Here is a 20,572-nt window from a genome sequence, read left to right as displayed (position 1 = left end):
ACACACACAGACATTTGCACACACACAGACATTTGCACACACACACACACACACACACACACACACAGAGACATTTACACAGCCCCTGGAGAACAGAGATCCCTGTCCCCATGGACACTGCCTGATCCCTGCAGCTGCACCTGCTGCTGTGTCACCGATGGCAATGCAGACTCAGCAGCTCACACCCCCTGAGCTGCAGGTAGGAACACACACACACCTTAGATCAGCACACAACAGCAGCCTGGGCAGGGGCTCAGCTCTGACCCCACTGTTTCACTGCCCCCAAGGTGCCCAGTGGCGGTAAATGGGCTGAATTTGTGGGGTTTTGCCCAGCTCAGCATCACCCAGCAGGTTCTGTGTGGGAGTTTCTCAGGGAGGGAAAATGACACAGTGACACCTGCATGGGGAAAGGCTTTCCCAAAGACAAAGCAGCAGCTCCCCTCATCCCAGGGAGCCCTGAGCTGCTGCCCTGGCCCTGCCCAGGCTGCTCAGCTGGCACTGTGGCAGGGGCACAGCTGCTGGCATGGGCACACAGCCCCGCTGTGCCCACCAAGCCCAGCTGCAGCCACCCCAGGGACAGAGGGACGGGGACAGGAGGACAGGAGCAGTCACAGCCACACACCAGGCACTGACCCCAAGCCCTTACAGGTTCTGTGAGCCAGGCAGCTCCTCGGGATCCACCAGGCTGTCCAGGGCTCCCTCCTGCTGCTCCTCCCCACGGGGATTCTCTGAGCCCCAGGGCTCCAGGGGCGTCTCAGCAGCACTGGGATCCCTCTCACTGGGCAGCACAAGAGAGGGCACACAAGATCAGGTGAGCTCAGGGCAGGTGGGCAAGGTACTGGCAGAGGCTGCAGCACAGGGGGAGCTGCACAGGGCACACCTGGGCACACCTGGGCACAGCTGGGCAGGCTGCAGTGAGCACAGCAAGGCAAGGAGGGCAGGGCAGCAGGAGCTGGAGCTGCCCACACCTCCCTTGTGCCCCTGTTTGTACCATACCTCTCAGCAGCTTCTGCTCCTTTCCTTTGCTCCTTCTCCACACTGGCTTTGCTTTGGTCTTTGTCCTCTTCTCCCAGCTCCTGCAGGTAAAAGCAAACAGGGTGGAGTTTGTGACTCCCTCAGAACTGGGGATATGGGTTTGGCTTTTCTTTCCTGAAGCTCATTTTACAATCCTGAACTCCCTGGAAAGCACAGGAGAGGAATCTCCCAAAAGTGAAATGTCCCCCACACAGAGTGCTGTGGCAATGAAGCAGAGGCTGCATTGTCTGGGACCAAAAACCACAATTCTGCCTCCCATCCAGGCTCTGGGGCAGGGTGTGAGGGGCTGCACAGAGTCTCCATCCAGGCATTTCTGACTCCAGGGCACCTCAGCAACCCAGCCCCCCTGGCAGCACACTGAGCATCCAGTTGGCTCATTTGTGGCATAGTAAACATAGAAATATGAATAGAAAATATCTGAATGTGAAATAATCAGCTGCTCCCCGCTCCCTCTGTCCCTGCAGCAGGGACACCTGAGCAGGGCAAGGACATCCCCCCTCACCTGTCAGCCCCAGGGAAGCAGGCAGGGCCATTCCCAGGGTTTTGGGGACCCCAGCAGGTGAGCCCAGCCCCTGGCACAGGGCCGAGGCAGGGCGGAATTAACGCCGCAGTAATTAATGCAAATGTGCAGCAGAGCAAACGGCAGAAGGGTTCCCTGCAAGTGCTGTCAGCTCCCATCACGTCAGCCTGGGCAGGGCCCCCAGCCAGCCCCTCCTGCCCCTGGGACTGATGGCTGCACCTCCCCAGAACCGAGAGCAGCAAACGTTCCCTGGCTCAAATGGGCTCTGCCAGAGCAGCCTGGGACGGGCAGGAGCCAGAAAAATGGGGCAGGGATCATCCTGGAGAGGGGGGAGCTGCTCTGAGCCAGGAACAGGGATCCTGCAGGGGAACTGCTCACAGGGAACTGCTCTGAGTTCTGGGGATCCTGATTGGGAACTGCTCACAGGGAACTGCTCTGAGCCATGAACAGGGATCCTGCAGGGGAACTGCTCACAAGGAATTGCTCTGAGCCCTGGAGCTCCTGATTGGGAACCGCTCCCAGGGAACTCTGAGCCCTGGAGCTCCTGCTGCCTTCCCTGTGATTCCCTCCCTTGGAACCACAGGCTGCAGGAGCCTCAGGACACCTTGGGAAGGTGAGGACAGCCCCCATCTGCAGGGAACGAGGGCAGATTTTAAGCCCTGCCTGTGGAATTGTCAGATCCTTGCCCAGGATCTCTGCAGCCCCAGCAGCTCAGTTTTCTGCAACCCCAGCTCAGTTTTCTGCCCAGCTGCATCCCCTGAGGACCCTTCACATGCTGCAGACACAGAACCAGCTGTGTGAGCACAGCAATGACAGATCCTGGGCCAGCTCCTCCCTGTGCACAGCCCAGACCCCGCGGGACCGTCTGACATCAGCTCAGATCCTGCTGCAAGGTGCCAGCACTGAGCACCTGGCACAGCTCTGCCCTTGTCCTGGGGCTCTGGCACTGCCCAGGCTCCCCAGGGAATGGGCACAGAGCACTCACAGGGCACGGGGGGGGGTTTGGGGTGTCCCTGTGGGGCCAGGAGCTCGACTTGGATGGTGTTTGTGGGTTCCTTCCAGCTTGGGATATTGTGTGGTTTCACAGTTCTGCTTCTTGAACCTCCAATCTGGGCAAGGGAAAAGGGAAAAGGGAAAAGGGAAAGGGAAAGGGAAAGGGAAAGGGAAAGGGAAAGGGAAAGGGAAAGGGAAAGGGAAAGGGAAAGGGAAAGGGAAAAGGAAAAGGAAAAGGAAAGGGAAAGGGAAAGGGAAAGGGAGAGAGAGGAAAAGGAAAAGGAAAAGGAAAAGGAAAAGGAAAAGGAAAAGGAAAAGGAAAAGGAAAAGGAAAAGGAAAAGGAAAAAAGGGAAAAGGGGAAAAGGGGAAAAGGGGAAAAGGGGAAAAGGGGAAAAGGGGAAAAGGGGAAAAGGGGAAAAGGGGAAAAGGGGAAAAGGGGAAAAGGGGAAAGGAGCAGCCTCCCCTCTCCCAGGTCCAGCAGGATACATCCCACAGAGCCTCTGCACCACCACAGCTCCTGCCAAATCACACCGACAAACCCCCTCCAATTCTGTGCTCACAGAGCTGCCAGAGGTGCCTTTTATTTTTATTTGTATTTTTTGGAACAGGATATTTTGCCAGTGAACTCAAAGCAAGGCCAGCCCCTCACACGGAGCAGGCACATTCCTGTGAGCAGCCCAGCCTGTGAGCACAGACACAAAGGAGCAGCTGCAGCTCTGCAGGGAGCTGCATTTCACACCCAGCTCTGCCCGGGCAGGGCTGTAACAAACCCACCGTGCCTGCCCCCAGCAGCACTGGCATGCTCAGAGCCGGGCAGGGAGCAGAGGAGTTTTGTTTTCCCTTCACATCTGCTTGTGCTCATTATTGGGCACGGGAGCACAGGTGTGCCCTGCAGACAGGATTGCTCCTCCCTGCTGGACAGGTGGCACTGTGCCACCTCAGAGCAGCTGATGTGCCACAGTCAGGGCAAGGCTGAGGAGCCCCAGCTGGAGATGGGCTGGGAGGGCTCCAGAGGAACGTGGGGCTGAGCAAAGCAGCTCAGAGCCATGCTGAGAGGACAAGGATGGAGCAGAGACCTCAGCAATGCCAGGCTGACACAGGCATGTGCACACACGTGCCACAGACCCACTGAAAGGAGCCCCTTTCCCCCCTGCATTAGAGCAGGCAAGGCAACCAAATGCTTAAAAATAAGCTTCCCTCTACCAAAATCTGTCAGAGGGAGTTAACCTCCTTTTCCTCCCATTGATTCTATCGTGTTCTGCCACACAAATCCTTCCCATCTGCTTAGGAGAAAGAAAAGGACAAATACAAAAGAAGAAAGGAGAGCAGCCCTGTTCAGCTCTGCAGGGCCCTCACTGACAGCACCACAGTGCCCCAGAGCCCCCCTGATCCCCCACACAGCCCTGACCTTGCTCCTGGGGCTGTCCAGATCAGGGGGCACCGTCCCCACACCCAGACCCTCCGGGCACAGCTGGCTCTTGGCGTCCAAGCCCTAAAAGAGAAAGCAGAAAGGATCAGTGTGGGATGGGCAAGCAGAGATGCTGACAGCAACGTCCCAGCACAGCTCAGAACCCCCTCAGCACCCCATGGCAGCAGAGTGGGCACTGCAGAGTGGGCACTGCAGAGTGGGCACTGCAGAGATGGGCACTGCACCATGCCAGGGCAAGCTGGAGCCCACACCCAGGGAAAAAGGAGGAAAAGGAGGAGAAAAGGAGGAGAAAAGGAGGAAGAGGAGGAAAAGGAGATTTTGGTGACTCACCAGCAGCTGAGGCACCTCATGGTCGGAGCTCCTGGACACTGGCAGGTCCTGCTCACAGCCACTGACCCCGGATGCCTTGGAAAGCTGAGAGGAAAAACCCATCAGAGCCTGCACGAGTCCCACCCTGCAGCTTCACCTGGGCACTGCTGCTGCCAGCACAAACCTGGCCTGTCCCAGGCAAGAAAAGGCAACTGGACATCATGGGGGAGACACCAAGGATGTGTGTGACCCATAGGACAGGGATGTGTGACCCACAGCACAGGGATGTGTGACCCACAGGACAGAGATGTGTGACCCACAGCACAGGGATGTGTGACCCACAGGACAAGCACAAAGCACCACAAGGGCAGGAGGAGCTGGAGCTGGGGAGGGCACAGAGGTGCTCCTTAAACACCCCTGACACAAGGCACTTGCTTCCTCTCCATCTGCAAGGATCCCTGCAGCTCTCAGAGCTCCCAGCCCAGCGCTGGAGCCATAAAAGCACTTTAAAATTCCACTTTGCTGTGCCTAAGTGCCCCTGCACTCCCAGCCATTTGCAGCTGCTCGATGGGAGCACCCTGTGGCCCTGCTGACCTCAGCAGAACAGCTCAGGTGCACAGAGATGAGCAGGGGAAAGCAGCACCCTCAGCTCTTCAGGGCGTTTTCCAGGCTCAGATTTGCAGTTCATCATTTCTTACAGACATTACGCATCAGTGAGCTTGAGAAACGATCAGAATCAGCAGGAAGGCAGCCAGATTGCAGAGAGATCGTCCATCAGATCCCCAATTCTGGCTGGGATCCTGCTCTGGAGCGTGGGCAGGGTGGGCAGCACGGGTCTGGCAGCCCAGCTGTGGGCAGGCAGTGTGACACAGCCCCAGCCCTGCTCCTGCAGCTCTCCTCACACAGGCAGGGTCTGTGCTGCCAGAATCTGCGCTCCCAGCTCCAGAACCAGCTCCAGAACAGCCCTGGGCTCTGCCCCACTCCCAGCTCTCACCTCGCACGGAGCCGTGAGCGCAGCTCTGAGCAAGCTGAGAGCAACCACAGCAGGAGAAACAAAGCAGCACGGGCAGCTGGGCTCGGGGTGAGCTGCATTGCCAGCCCTGCTGGACCAGCACAGGCAATGGAAGCTGGGGCTGCTCCTCCTGCAGCCGCAGAGCGCAGAACACACCCAGGGCTGTGCCTGTGGTGGCTGTGCCTGGGGTGTGCAGCAGGGAATGACTGCCCAGCTCAGCCATGAAGGTGCCCAGCTGGGGATTCAGAGCACTCCCAGGAATGACTGCCCTGCTGAGCAGGAAAGGTTTGGGCTGGCTGCACAGGGAAGCAGACAGTGCCCCAAGAGCTGTCCTGAGTCAGGGCCTGACGAGACAATAACAGCCAACACCAACAGCACACAGGCAGGACTCTTACTTTGCCATCATCCAGCCTGTCCTCTGACACTGAACCAGCTGCTGCCTCTTCCCTCTCTTCCCGCAGCGCCCTTTCTGCACAGGACAGGGTGTCAGCAGTGGCAGCCAGGCTGGCTGGCTGCTCTGTGCCCTCCACAGGCAGAGGGGCAGCTCGGGGCTGCCCAGCAGAGCTGGGCACCTCCAGCCCTGCTGAGCTCCTGTCCCCCTCGGACAGAGGCAGCTCCTCAGCTGCAGAGGCGTCTCCTTCCACCTGAGCATCTTCTGCCTGGTGCCCAGCAGGCTCCTGCAGCTCTGCCTGGGCACTCAGGCTGCTGCCAGGCTCCCCAGAGAGGAGCTGAGCTGCAGACGGGGGGCACGCCGCTCCAGAATCCAGGGAACAACACTCTGCTGCTTCTTCAGGGTGCCTCGATTTTAAGGATTCCTTCTAGGCAGCAAGTCAAACACAATTACAGACCCAACACTCTCCCTGGGGGATGCAGGAGTCAGGATCAGCGCAGGCTCTCCTACAGCAAGCAGCACAATCACAAATCTTTGGGTGACTTCAAGACCTGTTTGATTTCCTTCCATGTAGTCCCATTCCAAGGCAAGGGACTCCAGTGGCATAACCTCACTCATTTCTTGGGCTCTGACTTCTTTTGATCTGTTGTTTGTTTATTCACAGTGGGTAAGAGTGGCTGTGCAAGGCCACCAGCCCTGTGAGCACCCACGTGCCCCACTGCAGGCCTGTTTGTGCTCCCACATTGGATCTGTCTGGTGAGAGGTGGAAATTTGTAAGAGACCCCGACAGGACAGTTCAGTTCTGCCTGCTGACATTTCAAGCAGGGGAGAGCAGGCAGGATCTCCATCCCACCTTCCAGAGGGACAGACTGAAAGCAGCACTCAGAGCTCAGAAAGAGCCTGTGACTAACACAGGAGGCTGAGAGATGGGGGAAAACCAGCCCCAAATTAAAGCTTAGTCACCCAAAGGTTCCTCTGCCTCTCCAGCAGAGGGGAGGCCACAGCACTGCCCAGGGACAGGGGCATGGCCAGGGGAAGGCTCCCTCATCAGCATCAGCATGCAAACAGAGCTGCTGGCACGTCCCACTCGCTCACTGTTTTATTAATGCCACGCTGCCTTGTCAAACAGCGCCTGCCTCCTGTGCACGCCGTGTTCTGTACACTGAGCGCATATTTTAGCTGTGTATTTTTATCAGAGAGCCTCTGGAACGCTCTCAGCTCCCAGGCCAGGGCTGCAGCGCTCCTGGAGCACGTTCTGAGTGTGTCACTGCTCTGCCAGGGCTGGCACAGCATCCAGCAGCACAGAGAGGGCGGAGGAGCCCAGCTCCAGGCACTGCCCAAAAACTGCAGCTCTGGGGCTCAGCTGCAATCAATCCCCTGGCACTGACAGCTCCCAGCCCCTGGGTCACCAACCAGCCACAGGAGGCTCCTGGGGACAGCAGGACCCAGTAAAGGTGGGCACAGCGAAGTTCTTTAGTGCTTCCCCTCTTACGGGGGTTAGGGTGGCTGGAAAGTTCTGCTCCTTTTGCACAACCTGCTCCAGAGTTCTCCTGAGGACATCCCACCATGGGACCTGGCAGTGTCCAGGATATCCCAAACGAGGCCAAGCAGGGCTCTGATGCCTGAACAGGATCACACACACCCCAAAATGTGTCAGCACACCAGCAATGGAGTGCACACAAAAGGACCTCTCCCCAGGCAGGTTCACCTGAGCTACTGAAATATCCCAGAATAATCTCTTTGGCTGGCAGAATCCTGTTTCAATGGCAATAACAGGCAATCCTTTTGTCAGGCTCACACCTTGATGATCACAAATGCAGCTCTGCAGAAGAGGACCCGTGGCAGTCAGACCCACAGGAGGAGGAGGAATAGGAAGGTTTTTCCTCCTGCAGGAAGACTTTCTATGAGATTTTCTAGAGATTTTCTCTGTATTTCAGAGCTGGGCAAGTCAGCTAGGTTATAACTGGCTTTGGGTGATTTTTCCCAATCTGTGACATCCCACCCACCCCGAGTGGCACTACCTGATGGGAAATCCCTGCCTCTCAAACCACTGCTCCCAGCGAGCAGCATTAAACTTTAACCAGCACCAGCAACAAGCCAAGCAGCTGCAGACACCACACACCACAACACCAGCCTACTGCATGCAAAGCCTGGCTGGCACCGTGCAAGCAGGGCAGGGATAACAGGGAGCCACTGTCACCTCTGCCAGGCTGGCAGCTTCCTCCTCAGGGCTCCCGTGGGGCTGGGCAGCACCAGCAGCACCAGCAGCACCAGCTGATGGAGGGCTGCCACGCTCCTCCTGCTCCTCCTTGCTGTGCTCCTGGGTGGGGGGACACAGCCACTTGCAGGATCCCCCACAGCACCTCCCCAAGCTGGAGCATTTGCCCACCCAGGACAGGTCAGCCCCCACCCACATGCAGCCCTGGAGCACAAAGGGACTCACAGGCCCACATTCCCAAACATTCCCAAGCTGTGGATGCTTCTCTCTGCTTTTCCTGCTGGCCAGCTCCATGAACTCACTGCTCCTGCTCTGAGCTCCCCGTGAGCTGTGTCTGATGCTGCCTCTGCTCCACCCAACATCCTGGCTCAGCAAGTCACTAAAACCTCCTATTTCCTTTGAATACAGGCCTCCAACCCTGACCACGGGCTACATGAAGCAGTTTTTTCATTATTTCACCCATTTCTGCTTCGATTTCCCCCTTAAGACCTGCTACCCAAACCCTTGTCTGCTGCTTGGCAAGGGAGCAGCTGAGGTTCCTCCTAGGAATGCTTTTCTGCTGCCATCTCATGGAGCTACAGAGGAATTCTGTTTTCCAGTCGGGCACTGCTGCCTTATCAGGACTAGGCTATCACCGCTCTGGGTCAGCAGCCTGGCTCTTGGGCAGCAATTGCCATTCCATAATGGATTCCCAGAGCCCCATCCCCACGGCACTGAAATGCCAAGGCAGCTCTTTGTTTCCACAGACATTAACATTGCAGTGAGGAGCTGGGCCCCCACAGGCTGCTGTTGTCTGGAGATGAGAGTCAGGGCTCTCTTTGTCACATCCACTTTAGCATAAGCCTCTGCAGATCCTGCCCAGCGCCCTGAATAGGTTCTCCAGCAAAGTACTTTACAGCTTAATTTTCCTGCGCCGTGAAAAGGATAAGGAAAATACTCTAAAACACTTTAAAAGAAATTAATTTGCCTTTCAGATACTGGAACAGGATTTTCAAAGCGGTGAGAAAGGATTAATGTCAGCACAAACAGTCGGGCCAAATCACCAGAGCTGCTTACAACGCACTTCCCATTGTGCCCTTGTCATGCTAAGCCTGATCCCAGCTCAGGAGCAGAGGGAAAGCACAGCCCCTGCTCAAGCCTTGGCTGCTCTGCATGCTCTGAGCCCCAGCATGGGATTTAGCAGCAGGCTGAGGAGAAAGGAGAGCAGGTTTGGTGTTGGCACAGGGAAGGGGACACGTGCAGCCCCCGTGAGGGCTCCTGTGGAACCCAGGGACAGCAGCAGAGCATTCCCAAAGGATGCTCCCCTGTCCCCTGCCCAGGGCCAGCACTGCAGCTTCTGCTGCCAAGGAGCCTTCCTCCACAGCCCTGATGAACAAAATGGAGGTGCCTCTTCCTCACTGAGCCTTCCTCCCCACCCCTGATGAACAGAGAGCAGAATGGAGGAGCCTCTTTCTCACTGAGCCTTCCTCCCCATCCCTGATGAACAGAGAGCAGAATGGAGGAGCCTCTTCCTCACTGAGCCTTCCTCCACAAACAGAGAGCAGAATGGAGGTGCCTCTTCCTCACTCTCACAGGAAACTCATCCCTCTGTCACTGTTCCTGCACCCTCATCCCCTGGCAGTGCCTCTCCCACCTGGATCATCACCCTGGTCTTACCTCAAAGTCAAAGCTGCCTGCCAGGGCTTCAACGTCCAGGTACACGTTTTTTAACAGCCTTGAGGTCCCAGGGAAACTCTGAAGGATAAAAATAAAAATAAATAAATGGCCAAAATGGAGTTCTCACCCGTGCAATGCCACAGGAGGGGCTCCTCAGCAGTGAAATTGGGCAGCAGAGCCATGGCAATGCACCTCCAAATGCACCTTGGAATGACACCGTGGCAGATGCTCACTAATAGGGATTCCATGTGAAAATAGGGTCAGATGATTTTGGGGACCAAGCAGCACAAAGAAAAGAGAGCACAAATGGAAGAGCCACTGCCAGGAGAGCACCAGGAGGCTCCAGCACTCTGCTCACAGGCAGGGCACACAAATACCTCATGGTCACTGTCCTCATCTTCCTCTCTCCATTTCTCTGGCACTGCCACGTTCAAGGGACGTTTCTCTTCACAGATCAAATCCAGCAGGTTCTTGGTGTGGCTGGAGGGCTTTGGGATCTCTGCAGGCTGTGCAGGCCAGGAGCCAGGGAAAGGAGGGGTCAGACAGCAGGAAAGGGAAATACAAACCCACTGAGACACTGGGCTGCTGGGGGTGGCAGTTTCCTACCACTCAACATGCTTGTTTATTTCTGAAGGTGTTTATGTTTATGTTTTGCACACATTTTGCTTTGGCTTCCTTTAAAGGGTCAATTTCTTCCCATTTAACAAGTTTCATTCACCCCCAGGTCACTTTCTAGTAATAAATAAACAAAGCATTCCACATGGTTGTAATCCTTACACTCAGCAGGACAATAGCTCTTTAAATTTTATCCTCAAATAGACGAGTGAAAGTAGTTTATTAAAATGCATTATCTGCATTGTTTGTCATGCTTCATTTGGGCACCAAATTCTACTAAAACTTAACATTCTTTTTTCCTCTGCAACAGTTATTGAAACAATTCTTTCAATCTGCCAAAGACAGCAGAAGAAAGCTCACCACTAATGTAGCACTAGAAGAAATAGAGTTTTTTAACATACAACGGTATTTCCAAACTGACAGAAGATCACAAACCCTGTCATTTAAGTGTCCCCACACCTTTGCAGTGTGCCTCCAGGGCACATTCCCAGGGCAGAGGGAGCCTCACCAGCGTTCCTTCCTTGGGGCTGAGGCTGGAGTCCAACACACTGCCCAGGTCCAGGCTCCCACGGAGGGCGACAGAGGAAGGCGGGGTGAGGCCACGGAGGGGAGAGAGGCTGCCCAGGGGAGGCTGGATGGGGGCCAGCTGGGAGCCTGGGGGCTGCAGGAGCACAGGGGGGTCACTGCCAGGACAGCACAGTCACAGGACAAGGAGCTGCCCTGGGCAAACAGGGGCTGTGGGGCTGACCCTGCTCAGAGACCCACACCCACACATGGGACAGGTGGGGAAACAGGGCTGAGTCACTCACACACTCTGCTTTCCAAATGCCTGGCCCATCTGAGTGGGTCCTGCATACTCCCCTCCCTCCCAGACACACCAGTAGTGGGTGTTTATCACAGAGAATCTCACAGCCAAAATCAAAGGTGATTCTGTACCCAGTGCTCCCACCCAGCTGATTCACTGCCCATCACTGGGCCTGGGGTCACAAAGCACTTTGTGTCCCTGTCATTCCCTGCCCAGCCCTCCCCAAAGCACTGCAGGCACATCCTACTCACAGGGAGCTCCTTCAGGAGCTGCTTCTCCTTCTTGTCCTTCTTCTTCTTCTCTTTCTTCTCCTTCTTGTCCTTCTTCTCTTTTTTCTCCTTCTTTTCCTTCTTCAGGCTGCCCCGTGCCAGCAGCTTCTCCCTCTCCCTGATGACCAGCTGCTTGTAGTGCTCATCACAGGGGTGCTCCCACGTGGAGAGGCCGCTCTCAAAGTTGAAGAAATAGACGTCACCCCCTGCAATGGCCTGGCTGCAGGGCAAAAACAGCAGGGAAAGGTGAAAGAGCACAAATCAAAAACACGGCTGCACAGGCCAGAATATCTTTGCTGATGGTGCACCTGAAGCTCAGGGAAGAGGAGTGTGATGTGTCCAGGGCGCCACAAATGTGCCAGTGAGGGAAGCAGCTCTCCCAGGATGTCATACCCAGCTTCCCAAACTGTTCTGCCACCCTGAGCTCCTGATACCCCAGCAAACTCAATCCTCTGCCAGCTGGAGCTGCTCCCCTTGTCCTGGCACTGGGAATGCCCAGCACAGCTGCTGCCAGAGCTCCCTCTCACCAGGCCTTCCACTCGGGGGGCAGGGGGGTCACCAGGCACTCCCTGGCCAGCCACAGCAGCTCCGACTCCTTGTCGGGGTCAATCCCGATCGTTGGTGCAAAATCCCGGATTTCTGGGGAAACAGAGAGCAAAATGTGAGCTTGGTCCACCCAGCAGAGCCACCCTCCTCAGCCAGAGCTGTGGGCACACTGGGAAATCCTGAGGCAAAGCCAGCAGCAGAGCCCTGTGTGCCTGTGGAGCCAGGCTGGGGACAGGGGCAGTGACACCATGGAGTGACACTCAGCTGTGCTAAATTCCCCTGTGCTGTGCCCTCTCCAGCACTCCAGAAACAATCCCCGTGCTCTGAACAGCCCTGGAAGTGACCTGCATGCCTGAATCCCCTCTCCCAGCCCCTGGGGAGACAGGCTCACTCACCCTGCTCCATGGGAACGTAGGATTCATTGTAGTCCTCCTCCAGAATGAGCTGGTCCCCAATGCGCACGGCTCCTGCCATGGGTGCCACACCTGGCACGGGGAGGAACCACACAGAGTCACAGCTGCCCTCAGGAAAGGCAATTCCCCAGCCCCAGGACAGGGCAGAGCCCTTCTGCTGCAGCACACACAGCAAAACTGAACCAGAGAGCCCCCACACACACTGCCATGGGCTGTGGAAACAGACAGCAGAGCTGAACTGGACAAAGTTATAATCACATCCCCCAGGCTTCACAAGAAAGATGCTTCAGGCACTTTGTAACCAGGCAAAAAATAAGTTGAAATGAGACAGGGAAGGAAGAGAAACCAACCAACTTTCCCAAAGCATTGCTTTGTGATTTAACTCCCAGGGCACAGCACAGCTGGGCCCTTCCAGCCCATCCAGCACGGTTCACACAGCAGGAATTCACCCAGCTCACCCCAAACCCTCACCTGTGCCTCTGTGTGGCCACATTGGGCCAGCACAAGCACTGCAGAACCACAACTGCTGCTCAAGCACACAATTGAACACCAAGGTCAAACATTCCAGCCTAAACCTCCCCAAATTCTCAGTGCAAAAAGCATTCCTGTGCTTTCCCTGTGAGACCCAGGGGGTTGTGGTACCTGCCAGGTACCTGCAGTGACAGCACCAGAGCAGGATCAGCACCTGTGACACGGCCAGCACTGCTCTCTCCACCTCCCCGTGTCCTCAACCCACGCTGTATTTATAACTCTTATGTAAAGTCAGTCTTAGAAGCAGCAACTAACTAATCCTGGCACTTCCAGGTGATGATATCCTCAGGAAATCCAAACCACACCACTGCCCCTCCCAAATGTCCTCAGTCGTTTGGGTGTGGGCACCTCACTCAGGGCCTTCTGTTCTTACTTTCTTCTCCCAAAACCATCTCAGCCCCATCTCCCATCCCTGGAGTTGGCACTGGGGGATGAGTGATGGGCTCACTCCTCTCCTGGAGAATCTGCCTCACCACAAATGGAGAGACCTCAGTGCGACCTTTCAGTGCTTGAGGGGGCAAGGGGGAACGGCTTTAAACTAAAAGAGGAGAATTTAGGTGAGATGTGGGGAGGGAATTCTTTCCGGTGAGGGTGGGGAGACCCCGGCACAGGGTGCCCAGAGAAGCTGCGGCAGTCCCATCCCTGGAAGTGTTCAAGGCCAGGTTGGATGGGCGGCTTGGAGCGAGCTGGGATAACGGAAGGCCCATGCCCATGGCATAGGGTGGAACAGGGTGATTTTCAGGTCCGTTCCAACCCGAAAAACCGTTCTATAGCTCCGTGCAAAGAGAACCGAAGCCTCAGCGCAGCCGCCGTCGCGCCAGCCTGGAGCCACGGAAAAAGCGCGGCTGGCAAGGAGAACAAACAGCTTTGGTTGATAGGGTAGTTTAAAAAGTAGGGAAAAAAAGCCATTTTCGCCCGTTATCACGGCAGCACCCACGCGACACTCGCACAGCCCGAGCCCGCGTGCGGAGGGAGGCCGGAACCGCGCGGCGCGGGGCCGCTCCCCGCAGCCCCCGCTCACCGAGGGGACCCTCCCGGGGCCCGGGCCCGGCTCCCCGCCGCCGTGGGGCCCTGCCCGCCCGCCGCTCACCGTGCCGCGGGCCCCGTCCGCCGCCCCGCGGGTGCCGCCGGTTGCCGGGAGCGCGGGAGCCGCCGCGGCCGCTGCCCCAGGGCCCGCCCCCTCCCCGCCATTGGCCGGCGGGGCGATGCGCGCCACCCCATTGGCCGTCGGGGAGGCAGGATGCATGACGTCACCCCAGCGGGGCCGCCTGGGCTGCGGTCGCCATGGCGACGCGTGGGTACCGCCCGCAGCCCGGCCCGGTCCGGCCCGGCGTGTCCCAGTGTGTCCCGGTTGTCCCGGCGGGGCGGGACGGGGCAGCGGGACGGGCACGGGCAGGGGGACCGGCCAAGGGCCGCGGGCAGCGGGCAGGGCCTGGGCGGATCTCTCGGTGAGCGCTTCCGCCGGCGGGCGGGCTTTCCGGGGCGGATCCGTGCGCGCCGCCATGCCCGCCGCCGCCGCGCCGCCCGCCCGCCCCGGCGCGGCCGCCCCGCCGAGGCGCGGGGCGCTGCGGGCCCGCTGACCGCGTCCCCCGAGGGCTCCCCGCGGCCATGGCGCCCGCCTGGCCCTGGCTGCTGCTGTGGCTGGGCGTCGTGCGCGCCCTCCCGGCCCCGCCGCGCATCCGCCTGCCGCTGCGGGGCGGCGCGGCCCCGCCGTCGGGGCTCCGGCAGCGCCGGGCGCCGCTGGACGCCGAACCCGACAGCGCCGGCAGCTTCGTGGACATGATCGACAACCTGCGGGGCAAGTCGGGGCAGGGCTACTACGTGGAGATGACGGTGGGCAGCCCCCCGCAGAAGGTGAGGTGGGAGGGGATCCCCGCATCTCTCGCATCCCCCGCATCTCCCTCATTCCCTGCATTCCCCGCACCCCCGGGGCTGCGGGTGCCGCTCGGGCCCGGTGCGGGGCTGCGGGGCGCGGAGCAGAAGCGCTGCGGTTGCCACCATGGCTTCGCCTCCCTCTCTCCGCACGGCCCGGGCACCATTCCTGCTTCTCATCGCTCCGCTGATGCTTTTCCCGCTGCCTTTCGGCTAAAACTGGCCGCAGGGCCCCGCCGAAGGTGACCCCAGCGCTCCCGGGGCTGCCCGGGCGCAGGGGCCGGTGCTGCGTGTGCCTCTACGTGCGGGCGAGCCAGGCTGCATCGCTCCATCCCTCCCTCCCCGCTCCATCCCTCCTCCCTCCCCGCTCCCGAGCCGCGGGAGCCGCGCGGGCTGTGGGCGGCGGGCGGGTGGGATGTGGCTGCGCAGCCCCGTGCCCGCCTGGAGCGGGCACATGCGGGCACGGAGGAGCCCACGGCCGAGCCGCGCTTGGCAGCTCCTCCCAGCGCAGCCTCGGGCGCAGCTGCTGCCTGGCTCTGCCTGCTGCTCCCGGCCGCGGAAATTCTCCAGAAATCCTCCCGAGCTCGGCTTTCCCGGGAGCCTCGTGATGGTTTTTGCTGCGCAGGAGTTGGGGCAGCGTGGGGAGACAAAGTGCAGGAAAATGGGATGGAAAGGGAGCCGGCAGAGCAGGCGTTGGTGCGTCACCAGGCTCTGGTCCTGCTCCATCTTTTTGTCAGCATCCCTCACACGCTGCCCAGCTCGTGTGGCACCGTGTGCCTGCCTGCTGGGGACAGGGTGAGTGCTGAGGGCCAGGTGCCAGTCACACAGCACAGGGCAACCAGCTCCTCCCCTGTTTTATGGATGAGATCGGGGAGGTTCCCACTGCTAAATCCTTTTGTACCCATCTTGATCCCCATTGTCACCAGCAACAAGTCTGGCCCAGCGGTCCAGCTCGGTGATCGAGGCTCCAGTTCCTCCAAGCACAGGGCCACATTCCCTCATGCCTGCCATCAGCACTTTTTGGGTGCTGCCAGAACAGCCAGCACCCACACAGGCTCTGAAATAAAGGCTGGCTTTCCCCACGAGCTGGCTGGGCTGTGTGTGTGGTGGGAGAGAGCAATGGGAGCAAGGAGTGGATGGAGGAATGATACCATGGAAATTGATCTCTGGGAGCACTATTGTGTTGTCCTTATGTGCCTGGGATACATTGCCTGGCAGGGTGTGTTTGGGAGGAAAAAAAAGGGAGGAGATTATTTCTGAAATCTGGTTTTAAATGTGATTTCATCATCTCCTGCCTGCCACGTGTCGCAGCTGCCAGATAATTTCCGTGCGAACCACCTGTTCCAGGCACCCGCGCGTTCCGGAGCCAGCCACCCTTTGGGCAGCATCTCCAGCCCTGGATTGCTTCCAAATGCAAACGTGGTGCCTGTGTGTGTGTGTGTGTGTGTGTGTGTGTGTGTGCTGGAGCAGAATCCCTCCAGACACTGCAATGGAATGAGTGGATTCCTATGAAAGAGCTCTGCTGTGCCTCTGCAGGAAATTGGGAGCCTGCTTGCCCCAGGGTGGGTGCATCCTTCCCAAAGGCTCTCACGCAGCAGGGAGAGGGTGATCCATCTCCTCACCTTTCCTTTCACCTTCCCGATGCTGACAAGGAAGTTTCTGTGTCGCCTTGTGCTGTAATTTTGGTTCTGAGCCGTGCTGCGCTGCCAAGTCACCGTCAGTAGCTGATTGCTCACACATTCCATGTGCCCAAGCGTGTTGGTTTCCCTGGCTCCCCAGAACGGGCTGATTCATAAACACACAGGGGAGAGGGGTGAGCCGAGCAGCAGGAGCTGGTGTTTTGGGACAGATGGCACAGGCTTGGTGCCCCAGGAGCAGCACACAGCTCTAGGGACGTGTGTGGCACGGAGCCAGTGCTGCTGCTGAGGTGCCTGGAGGGGCTGTCACTTCCAGGGACAGGTTTCAGGCAGTGCAGGGACTGCCACACATGTCCTGGCCTCCCCAGTTCACGTGCCATGTCCTGGCCTGAATGGATGGCTGGGCTGAGTCTCGAGGATCTGGGTCCTCTCCACGTGGGTGCTGTGCGTGACCCCTTCAGCAGGATGGAGCCTGTGAGTGTAAAAGCCCTCCCTGCCTCCTCTCCCTGCAGCGTCAGCTCAGCAGGTCCTTCTCCAGGGAAACCGGGCTCCTCTGGGTGCCCTGGGGATTGCAGATGAGCTGTGTGGATGGAGCAGTGGCCCCTAATGGCACAGAGCTGGGAGCAGCCCTGGCAGTGCAGGTGCCGGCTTGCCAGGCTGTGTGGTGGGTGCTGAGCTGGCACCTGCCGAGGGTGGGTACTGGAGGGGTGAACGTGCTGCTCTGAGCTTTACCCACAGCCTGAAACGCTCCCCTTGGCAGGGAGGTGGAGCTGGGGCACTCAGGACATGCCACCCCTGTCAGGGAGAGGAATCTGCAGCTGCAGCCGGCGCTGCTGCGATTAACACAAGCGCATTAACCTCCTTCCTCTGCCTCTGCCTGCACAGATTAGGGGCCAAAGCCCTGGAGCTGCTGCCCGGGGTGCTGCTGTGAGGCAGCTCCAGAGTCTGGGGCCAGGGCTCACCCCGAGCTCTGCTGCCCAGCACAGCCAGGAGGCTCGGACAGCCCCTATCCCACCAGGGCAATCCCACCAGGGCAATCCCACCCCAGCTATCCCACCCATCTCCTCACCAGGGCCACGGGCACGGGTCAGCTGAGGGCAGGATCAGGCTGGCCCACTCCTGGCCTGCCAGTGGGATGTTTGCCAGCATGGTAATCCTGCCCAGGCAGGAATGAATCGGGAGCAGGGCTCAGCATATGGGTGGTGATTAGCGGGCACAGGGACCGCGGGGGCTGCCCACCAGCCATCCTGCCCACCAGCAGTGCCAGCAAATCTGCTTTCCTGGCAGGGGCAGCCTGTGCACCCTGTGTTGCTGCCCCAAGACACCTGCCAAGTGGTTCCTGAGTCCTGCCTGTGGATTTGGGGCTGAGGCTGAGCGAGGAGCTCATGGTCTGTTTGCACTGTGCTGGATGGTGTTTGCTCTTTGTGCAACTCCCTGATGTCGCTGCCTCCTGCTCCACCTCCTCCTTCTCTCCTCTCTGGGCACAACAAAAGGGGGTCCCACTGCACTCATGGCCCTTCCTGTCTTTCTTCCTTCTGCAGCTGAATATCCTGGTGGACACAGGGAGCAGTAACTTCGCTGTGGGAGCTGCACCACACCCCTTCCTCCGGAGATACTACCAGCGGCAGCTGTGAGTGTTGTGGGGGGACACAGGGCACAGCCTCTCGGGCACACTGCTTCTCCTTGCTGCAGGTCTGGCCACACCAGCTACGACCTGGCCTCTGGAGTGGCTGGGTGCACACAAACCCTGCTGGTCTGACTCGTCCCTTTGCTGCCCTTGCAGGTCCAGCACCTACCGTGACCTGCGGAAGGGGGTGTATGTGCCCTACACCCAGGGCAAGTGGGAAGGGGAGCTGGGCACTGACCTTGTCACCATCCCCCACGGCCCCAACGTCACTGTCAGAGCCAACATCGCTGCCATCACGGAGTCTGACAAATTCTTCATCAACGGCTCCAACTGGGAAGGGATCCTGGGGCTGGCGTATGCCGAGATTGCCCGGGTGAGTCCTGGCTGGCAGTCCTGGATGCCAGCACCCAAACGCTTCGGTTGCCTTTTTCCTTGTCCCTGTTTGTCCCCTGGGGCACAGCAGTGCTGCTGAGGGGAGCTCCCCTGGGTGCAGAGAGCTCCTGGAGAAGGGGCAGCACTGACACATCCCTGTCCTGCCTCTGCTCTCTCTGCCACCAGCCCGACGACAGCCTGGAGCCCTTCTTTGACTCCCTGGTGAAGCAGACGCGGGTGCCCAACATCTTCTCCCTGCAGCTGTGCGGGACAGGCTTCTCTCCCAACGAGACAGAGGCCGTGGCCTCGGTGGGAGGCAGCATGGTGAGCCCTGCACAGGCGGCTGGGGGGTTCCTGTGGCACTGCCAGCGCGTGGTGGCAGCGCCGTCCTGTCTGCCCTGCAGATCATCGGGGGCATCGACCGCTCGCTGTACGTGGGTGACATCTGGTACACCCCCATCCGCAAGGAGTGGTACTACGAGGTCATCATCGTCAAGCTGGAGGTCAACGGGCAGGACCTGAACATGGACTGCAAGGAGGTGGGTGGGCAGTGGTGGCACTGCCCCACGGGTACTGGAGGCACCCAGCATTGCTCAGGGGAGTGGGCTGGGGTCCTGCACCTGGGTCACTCCTCCTTTCTGCCCCCCAGTACAACTATGACAAGAGCATTGTGGACAGCGGGACCACCAACCTCAGGCTGCCGAAGAAGGTGTTTGAGGCTGCGGTGAAATCCATCAAAACAGCATCTTCGGTCAGTGGAACCCATCCCTTCCCCACGGGCACAGCCCAGGGGCTGTGGCAGTGTAGCTGCCCCTCACCAGCCTGGCATCTCTGCTGCCTGCCCAGCTTGGCCCCACTCACCTTCCCTTTCCCTCTGGCAGACGGAGAAATTCCCAGACGGCTTCTGGCTGGGGGAGCAACTGGTTTGCTGGCAGGTCGGCACCACCCCCTGGCACATCTTCCCAGTGCTGTCCCTCTACCTGATGGGGGAGGCCACCAACCAGTCCTTCCGGATCACCATCCTGCCCCAGGTGAGTGCTGGGCTGGCCAGGCCCAGGCTGGAGAGGGCAGGGCACGGCTGGGTGGGCACAGCTGCCTCCCGTGCCCCTTCCCTGAGCGCTCCCCTGCCCCTGCAGCAATACCTGCGCCCGGTGGAGGACGTGGCCACCTCTCAGGACGACTGCTACAAGTTTGCCATCTCCCAGTCCTCCACGGGCACCGTCATGGGCGCTGTGATCATGGAGGGTTTCTACGTGGTGTTCGACCGCGCCCGTAAGCGCATCGGCTTCGCTGTCAGCGCCTGCCACGGTGAGCTGGGCCCGCGGGGAGGGGACGGGGACATGGGTGTGTGCCACAGACATCTTCTATGAAAAACCCTTTCCTCCTGAGAAGCTGAGAGGCCTCAGGGACAAAATGCAAACAATGGTTATCTGCTGCTGTGGAATGCAACGGGTGCATCTGATTGGTCTGCTAGAGTTGTTTCTAATTAATGGCCAATCACAGTCAGCGGACTTGGGCTCTCTGTCCGAGACAGAAGCCTTTGTTGTCATTCTTTCTTTTGCTATTCTTAGCTAGCCTTCAGATGAAATCCTTTCTTCTATTCTTTTAGTATAGTTATAATATAATATAATATAATATAATATAATATAATATAATATAATATAATATAATATCAAGCCTTCTGAAACATGGAGTCAGATCCTCATCTCTTCCCTCACCCTCGGAGCCCTGTGAACACCATCACAGGTGTGCAGAGACCAGACCCTGCCTCCCTTCCCGCAGTGCACGACGAGTTCCGGACGGCGGCAGTGGACGGGCCCCACCTGCACTCCAACATGGAGGACTGCGGCTACAACATCCCGCAGACGGACGAGTCCACGCTGATGACCATCGCCTACGTCATGGCGGCCATCTGCGCCCTCTTCATGCTGCCCCTGTGCCTCATGGTGTTCCAGTGGCGCTGCTTCCGCTGCCTGCGGCGGGACCACGACGACTTTGCCGACGACATCTCCCTGCTGAAGTGAGGGCAGAGCGGGCACAGCCCCGGGGCTGCAGGTGAGGCAGCAGGGCAGGGCCTCGCTCCCGGGGTGTGGTGGAGTGTGGGGAGCTCACCCTGGGGACTCGGTGTCCATCAGGGCCAGCAGCCAGGGGAGCTCCATTCGTCTGGGAGCTGCAGCAGGAGCGTGGCACTGGGAGAGCTCAGCAGCCCCATCCAGGGCGCTGGGGGCAGCTTCTGTGCTCCAGCACCAGGACAGGACCAAGCTCTCCCACCCATCCTGCCTGGCTTGATGGAGTGACGCTGCTGAGCCATCCCCTGCCTG

The 20,572-nt window shown here is 58.8% G+C and overlaps 2 protein-coding genes across 13 annotated transcripts in view; one reads left to right on the top strand and one right to left on the bottom strand.

Annotated features, from left to right (window-relative positions):
- CEP164 (centrosomal protein 164) overlaps positions 1–14,237 on the bottom strand; it is a 27,770-nt gene extending 13,533 nt beyond the window's left edge. For 4 of the 12 annotated variants that reach the window (XM_074527783.1, XM_074527781.1, XM_074527782.1 and 1 more), the window contains exons 1-13: positions 13,834–14,237; positions 12,195–12,284; positions 11,781–11,892; positions 11,236–11,473; positions 10,688–10,840; positions 9,942–10,070; positions 9,565–9,642; positions 7,891–8,010; positions 5,695–6,117; positions 4,309–4,392; positions 3,958–4,041; positions 997–1,076; positions 647–778 (exon numbers count right to left, since the gene is read on the bottom strand). In XM_074527783.1, the coding sequence (XP_074383884.1) occupies positions 647–778; positions 997–1,076; positions 3,958–4,041; positions 4,309–4,392; positions 5,695–6,117; positions 7,891–8,010; positions 9,565–9,642; positions 9,942–10,070; positions 10,688–10,840; positions 11,236–11,473; positions 11,781–11,892; positions 12,195–12,273 (1,712 nt within the window). In that variant the 5' untranslated portion in view covers positions 12,274–12,284; positions 13,834–14,237. Of the gene's footprint in view, positions 1–646; positions 779–996; positions 1,077–3,957; positions 4,042–4,308; positions 4,393–5,694; positions 6,118–7,890; positions 8,011–9,564; positions 9,643–9,941; positions 10,071–10,687; positions 10,841–11,235; positions 11,474–11,780; positions 11,893–12,194; positions 12,285–13,764 lie in introns of all 12 variants that reach the window. The other 8 variants (XM_074527788.1, XM_074527789.1, XM_074527784.1 and 5 more) reach the window with 7 other exon arrangements.
- Positions 14,214–20,572, top strand: BACE1 (beta-secretase 1). The gene is made up of 9 exons (XM_005495432.4): positions 14,214–14,597; positions 17,794–17,882; positions 18,036–18,252; positions 18,438–18,575; positions 18,656–18,790; positions 18,901–19,002; positions 19,133–19,282; positions 19,388–19,559; positions 20,034–20,572. Exons 1-9 carry the CDS (start codon positions 14,352–14,354, stop codon positions 20,273–20,275), a joined length of 1,491 nt encoding a protein of 496 aa, XP_005495489.2. The 5' UTR covers positions 14,214–14,351; the 3' UTR covers positions 20,276–20,572.

This window comes from Zonotrichia albicollis, chromosome 27, assembly GCF_047830755.1.
Source record: "Zonotrichia albicollis isolate bZonAlb1 chromosome 27, bZonAlb1.hap1, whole genome shotgun sequence".
In the NCBI taxonomy this organism is placed as follows: Eukaryota; Metazoa; Chordata; class Aves; order Passeriformes; family Passerellidae; genus Zonotrichia; species Zonotrichia albicollis.
Note: the sequence above shows the minus strand (reverse complement) of the source record. Positions and strands in the feature narration are given on the sequence as shown.

What these genes read in the sequence shown, in the direction of transcription:
- BACE1 (XM_005495432.4), top strand. Translation starts at nt 14,352, where the DNA reads ATGGCGCCCGCCTGGCCCTGGCTGCTGCTGTGGCTGGGCGTCGTGCGC. An exon ending in CGTATGCCGAGATTGCCCGG is followed by an intron (nt 18,253 to 18,437) that starts GTGAGTCCTGGC and finishes CTCTGCCACCAG; the next exon opens with CCCGACGACAGCCTGGAGCC. An exon ending in CCTCGGTGGGAGGCAGCATG is followed by an intron (nt 18,576 to 18,655) that starts GTGAGCCCTGCA and finishes TCTGCCCTGCAG; the next exon opens with ATCATCGGGGGCATCGACCG.